Source organism: Hylobates moloch, unplaced genomic scaffold (assembly GCF_009828535.3).
Source record: "Hylobates moloch isolate HMO894 unplaced genomic scaffold, HMol_V3 SCAFFOLD_4, whole genome shotgun sequence".
Classification (NCBI taxonomy): Eukaryota; Metazoa; Chordata; class Mammalia; order Primates; family Hylobatidae; genus Hylobates; species Hylobates moloch.
This window is the reverse complement of record NW_026652279.1, coordinates 174,850,270-174,856,297: the sequence shown is the minus strand read 5'-3', so window position 1 is coordinate 174,856,297 and position 6,028 is coordinate 174,850,270. Positions and strand designations below refer to the sequence as shown.

At 45.8% G+C, this 6,028-nt stretch overlaps 1 protein-coding gene across 4 annotated transcripts in view; it reads right to left on the bottom strand.

Moving 5' to 3' along the window:
- CFAP97D2 (CFAP97 domain containing 2) overlaps nucleotides 1-6,028 on the bottom strand; it is a 47,681-nt gene that overhangs the window by 21,671 nt on the left and 19,982 nt on the right. For all 4 annotated transcript variants that reach the window (XM_058438127.1, XM_058438128.1, XM_032151431.2 and 1 more), the window contains exon 3: nucleotides 5,671-5,789. In XM_058438127.1, coding sequence (XP_058294110.1) covers nucleotides 5,671-5,789 — 119 coding nt within the window. The remainder of the gene's footprint in view (nucleotides 1-5,670; nucleotides 5,790-6,028) is intronic.

The window sequence follows — 6,028 nt, the reverse complement described above, 5'->3', positions numbered from 1 at the left end:
AAAAAAAGCTACTGTAATTTGGCAAATGTCTCTGGCATTTGAGCTGAAACCTGCTCTTTCCCTGCTGTTCCCAGCTCGGCAATGCAGACTGCACTCCAGAGGCTGCAGCCAAGCACACAGGCTCTACTCCCCATAGCTTCTAGTCAAAGGGCCTTCTTCCTGGAAGAGGCAGGGCCTCAGCTTTTCTCATCTTGTCCTCAGCTGCCTATTGCTGAGACTAAGTCCCAGGTGAGTGTGGCCCTAAGCTGGAGGTGCCCTTGTTCTGCCCAGACTCTGTTTATGGAATGGAGGATCAGCCTAGAGCCTTGGGAATTGTGCTTCTAAGAATACAGGAGCCCAGATCCCCTTGGTCTGGTTCACAGGCATTGGTTCCATGATGGGAGAGGCAAGCCGAGAAGACCTGTGTGTCCCCACAACATACACACAATGAAGCAAAGAGCCTGGGGTGTCACTCAGAGAAGATTGCCATTGTCCCTACTCCCAGCTCTTCCCAAAGGGACTGTTTCACTTGCAACAGAATTTAGAGAAGTCAACCCTCACTGAACATGAAAATAAAAGACATCCAAACTGGGAAAGAAGAAGCAAACTATTTCTATTCACAGATGATATGATCTTGCATATAGAAAATCTTAAGGAATGCACTAAAAAGCTGTAGAACTAATCCACAAGTTCAGCAAGGTTGCAGAATACAAGATCAATACACAAAAATCAATTGTATATGTTTTCGTGTAGACATGTTTTCATTTCTCTTGGTTATATACTTGGGAGTGAAATTGGTTATATGGTAAATATATTTAATCCCCATATATTTATTAAAATATGTTTAATCACTTGAGGAACTGCTGGACTGTTTTCCCAAGTGGCTGCACCATTCCTCCCAGCCCTGGAGGGCTCCAATTTCCCCACATTGTCGCCAACACTCCTTATTATCTGTCATTTTGATTCCAGTCAATCTGGTAGGCGTGAAGTGCTATCACGTTGTGGTTTTGATTTGCATTTCCTTGATGATTAATGATGCTAAGTATCTTTTCATGTGCTTATTAATCATCTGTATGTCTTCCTTGGAGAAATGTCTATTCAGATCTTTTGCCCATCTTTTAATGGGGTCATTGTCTTTATCATTGAGCTGTGAGAGCTCTTCATGTATTCTAGATGCAAGTCCCTAATCGTATCTGATTTGCAAATATTTTCTCCCATTCTGTGGGTTTTTTTTTTTTTACTTTCTTGACAGTGTCCTTTGATGCACAAAAGTTGTTAATTTTCATTAAGTCCAGTTTATGTATCTTCTTGTTTGTCATTCCTGCTTTTGGTGCCATATCTAAGACTCCATTGCCAAATCTGAAGTCACGATGATTTCCCACTGTTTTCTTCTAAGAGTTTTATGGTTTTAGTTCTTACATATAGGCCTTTGATCCATTTTTGATTAATTCTTGTATATGGTGTGAGGTGAGAGTCCAACTTCATTCTTTTGCATGTGGCGATAGAGTTGTCTCAGCATTTGTGGAAAGACTATTCTTTCCTCACTGAATGGTCTTGGCCCCTTTGTTGAAAATAAATTGATTATAGACACTTGGACTTATTTCTGGACTCCCATTGATTTATATGTCTATCTTTATGCCAGTGTAATACCATCTTGATTACTATAGCTTTCTTAGTAAGTTTGAAATAGTTGTGGAGTCCTAATTAGGAAAGAGGAGTCAGGCTGGTGGGACCAGGGTAAAGCAAAGAGGTAAAGCAGGTAAGCGACAAGTCTGCCTTTCTTCATGGTCCAGAACACGCAGCCCTCCCGCGCAAACAGCTCACAATTTTCCTGTGCCGAGCTATTACCAGACACCTGCAAGTTAGCTCACTATAGCTTTGGCATTATTGGTACTGCACAAAGCCCTCTTCAGCATAAATGCCACCCTATAAAATCCCCAGCAAGCCTTGGTCTCCTCATAGTCAGCCTCTCTCCTGTGGGCTGCCCGCTGCCTCCTCGAAACATATTTTCCTACTTTCTCTCATAAATCTGCCTTTCTTTACCTACAATTGTCTTGGTAAATTCATTACCCCCATGCCACTGGCTGAGATAGCCATTGCTCCCCAGCGACAATAAGGACACGTGAGTCCTACTACTTTGATCTTCTTTTTCAGGATTGTTTTGACTAAAACAATCCATCAAATTTTAGAACCAGTGTGTCAATTTCTACAGAGAAGTTGGCTGGAGTTCTAACTGGGATCGTATTGAATTTGTAGATTGGGTTTGAGACAGCCAAATGCCCAGAATCTCTGCCCCATCTGACAAGTGTTTACACCAGATGCTTTTGTGCAGATGAGGGAAACTGCCCAGGGCCTTGTCTGCACATGCCCACATGTGCACTGGGGAAATGGGTGAAGCCACGGGCAGGGGAGGAGCCTGGCCTCTTCAGTTCCTGTGTGGTGGCCTGGGATTCCATTTGTGAGGTGGGAGCCTGTTAGCAGGACTCCATCTCACTTTGCTGAGTTTTTTTTTTTTCTTTTCTTTTTTTCCCTTGTTGCCCAAGAAAACCCGGCTCTACTCACCCTTCAATGTGCTTGTATGCCTAGATTTTCCTGGTCGTGTGACAAGAACCCAGTTTCAGCTGAACTAAAGAGCAAAATTCTGCAATAGTTTGTATATTGCCATCTTAATATAGCAAGACTTCTGAATCCATAAACATGGGATATTTTTCCATTTATTTAGATCTTCAATTTTTGTGGATGACGGTTTGTAGTGTTTGGAGTATAAATTTTGTCCTTCCTTTGTTTATTGCTAAGTACCTATTTTTTTGATACTTTTGAGTATGGAATTGTTTTCTTAGTTTTCTCTTCAGATTGCTCATTGCAAGTATATAAAAACACAATTGATTTTTGTGTATTGATCTTGTATTCTGCAACCTTGTTGAACTTGTGGGTTAGTTCTACAGCTTTTTAGTGCATTCCTTAAGATTTTCTACATGCAAGATCATATCATCTGTGAATAGAAATAGTTTGCTTCTTCCTTCCCAATTTGGATGTCTTTTATTTTCATGTCCAGTGAGGCTTGCATTTTTCTAAATTCTGTTGCAAATGAAACCATCCCTTTGGGAAGAGAATGGGAGCTGTTACAAGGGTCTGCTTCTTCCTCTGGGCAAAATCTCAGAGCCCTGGAGCTCGGAGTGGGGACAATGGCAATCTTCTCTCTGAGTGACACCCCAGGCTCTGTGCTCCACTGTGTGTGTGTGTTGGAGAGACACACAGGTCTTCTCGGCTTGACTCTCCCAGCATGGAACCAATGCCTATGAACCAGACCAAGGGGATCTAGGCTCCTGTAGTCTTAGGAGCACCATTCCCAAGGCTGCAGGCTGAGCATCCATTCCACAAACAGGAGCTGGCCAGAACAAGAGCATCTCTAGCGCGGGACCACACTCACCTGGGATTTAGTCTCAGCAACAGGCAACTGCAGACAAGATGAGAAAAGTAACGCACTGCCCCTTCCAGGAAGAAGGCCCTTCAACTAGGAGCTGTGGGGAGCAGAGCCCATGCGCTTAGCTGCAGCTTCTGGTGTGCATCTGCATTGCTGAGCTGGAAGCAGTGGGGAGAGAGCAGGTTTTAGCTCAAATACTAGGGACATTTGTTGTTCTTGTCAAATTACAGTAGCTTTTCTTGAATAAATGTTTCTTCTTAGGACAATACAGCAGAGACTCTAAATGACTGTGTTTTAACCATTTTCAAAAGTTTTGCTGGGGAGTGGGTTGAGGGAGCTCCTCATGCGGTCATTCTGGGGGTCTCTCATGTGGATCCCACTTGAAATCCATTTATCATGGAGTTTTCAGTCTTGGGCAGAGGTATTCATCTCTGATTTTCTTTTTACATAAACTGTGATTGCAGCCTTGTTTGTAATAGCCCAAAATTGGAAACCACCCAAATGCTCATAAACAGGTGAGTGGATAAACACACTGTGACAGATCCATACGATGGAGCACTACTCAACATTATGCTAAGTGAAAGGCAGACAAAACGCAGATACTTGATGAACCCATACACATAAAATCCAGAAAGTGCAAAGGCACCCATAGGGAACCTTTGATGGGCAGAGGGTGGTGGGTAGGGGGACCGACAGGCTCAGGGAAACCTGGGGAGTGATGAATGTGCTTACTGTCTTGACTGGGGTGCCGGTGTCATGGGTGTATCATATGACAAACCTACCACATACACTTTGAATATGTGTTTACTGTATGCCAATCACATCTCAATAAAGACATGAAAAATGAAATTAGGAGTGAAAGTCCAATTGCTGGCTCTATAGTTTCTCTCATGTTGATTTGTGCTACTAGCTGACCGGCTAGCTAGATATGTTTATTCCATCAACCAACTAGTCTGCAGTGCTCCAGAAGCAGCTGAGACTCCCCTGAAAACGAACTGTTTCTCTCCAGCATTGTGCATTAACTTGGCAAGTGTCCTTTGTTAAAGAATGGAGTCAACTGAGAAATGAAATAGCCAGTTATCAAGCCCCAAACTGATGCATTCTTGAGAAAAACGGTTAACTTTCCCATGGCTTCCATTGAAGCCCTGGAAGCCCACAGTAAATCATCTCTGAGGCAGGTTTGCTCTGGTTGGGCCTTTGAACAAACCCAGCACACAGGACCATGCAGGGCCTGCCTGAGCTTGGAGCAGCACCTTCCCAGTGGTGCACCCTGCTGGGCCTGCAATCTTCCCGTATCACACACCTCGAGGTACCTGAGGATCAATTATATTTTAATTTATTATGAAATCTGAAACTACTATGAGCTTCTTGGGGATAGGTACAGGCCAAAAGTCTAAGGTTCAAGCACTTCTGGAACAAAAACTCCTTCATTAGAATTAACTATCACAATCACCATCAAAATCTTGCACTTACAGGGAAAGGGCCATGGTGTAACTGTGAGGTTATTCTAGGATGTGTAGGATGCAGGGGGACAGAGGTTATTGACCTTAGACAAGAGAGGCTTTTAGGATTCACAGTCAAGCATTTATAAGGTGGTTTTAAGGAGTATGAAAGCCTGCTGATGTTCATTTTCACAGAGGGCAGAGCTCCACTTCTGGGTGAAAAGTGAGGTTATGAAAGAGCGGCACCAGCATCCGGGGCTGGGACCCACACAGGATGCAGGGGTACATGATTTTCGATGTTTTTTTCCAGAAAGATGCCGGACCCAGTGGTCTGCTGACAGAAAAACAAAACCTTTTGCTGCTTTTGGAAACTGACACCTTTGAGAACTGCACGAGCAGGGCTGGGGTACAGCCTGTGTTCCTCCGCCGCCGAACTGCAACCTTGGCCAAGTTCTGCCACCTCCCAGTGCCTCCGTTTCCTACTATCCCGTGAGGCGCACAAGAGCCCGTACCACACGGGGTCCTGTGAGGGTTCGGAGTCAGGCGCTTCAGCAGGTTCAGAGGAGTGTCTGGCACACGGCCAGCTCACGGCCGCTAACTATGATTTAGTTGTAGGTTGCGGAAACAGCCTAGGAGTCTCAAGTAAAACTTGGAATCACAATCCGCCAAGGAAAAGGGCACTCCTCAGAGCTGTGGCTGTTTTCGGGAGAGGACAGAAACGCCTCAACTCCGACCCACGGGCTGCTCTTCTGCTCATCCCCAACCCCTTCCCAGCACTCGGGTGTGGTGCTGAGCCCGGTGGGATGGCAGGAGCCCCTCCCTTACCTCCTGTGTGTGGAGTCCTTTTTGCTGTCAGTCTGTCCCCTGGTCCTCATGACAGAGGCCACCTTCTCCAGGAGCAGGCGGTTGTCCCTCTCGATGACGGAGAGCCGTTCCTCCTCCAGCTGGGGACAGAGAAGGAGGCTGGAGGAGCGCCGGCAGATTGCGAGGCTCTTCCTCACGCCACGTTTCTGTGACTCGAGTGCCCTGGGAGTTTTACGCTGCCTCGTCTCATATTGGCGAGTGCGCGGTCACGCCTCAGCGGGGACTGTACACACGGGGACGCGCCGTCCCTCCTCAGAGGGGACTGTACACATGGGGACGCGCGGTCCCGCCTCAGTGGGGACCGTACACACGGGGACGC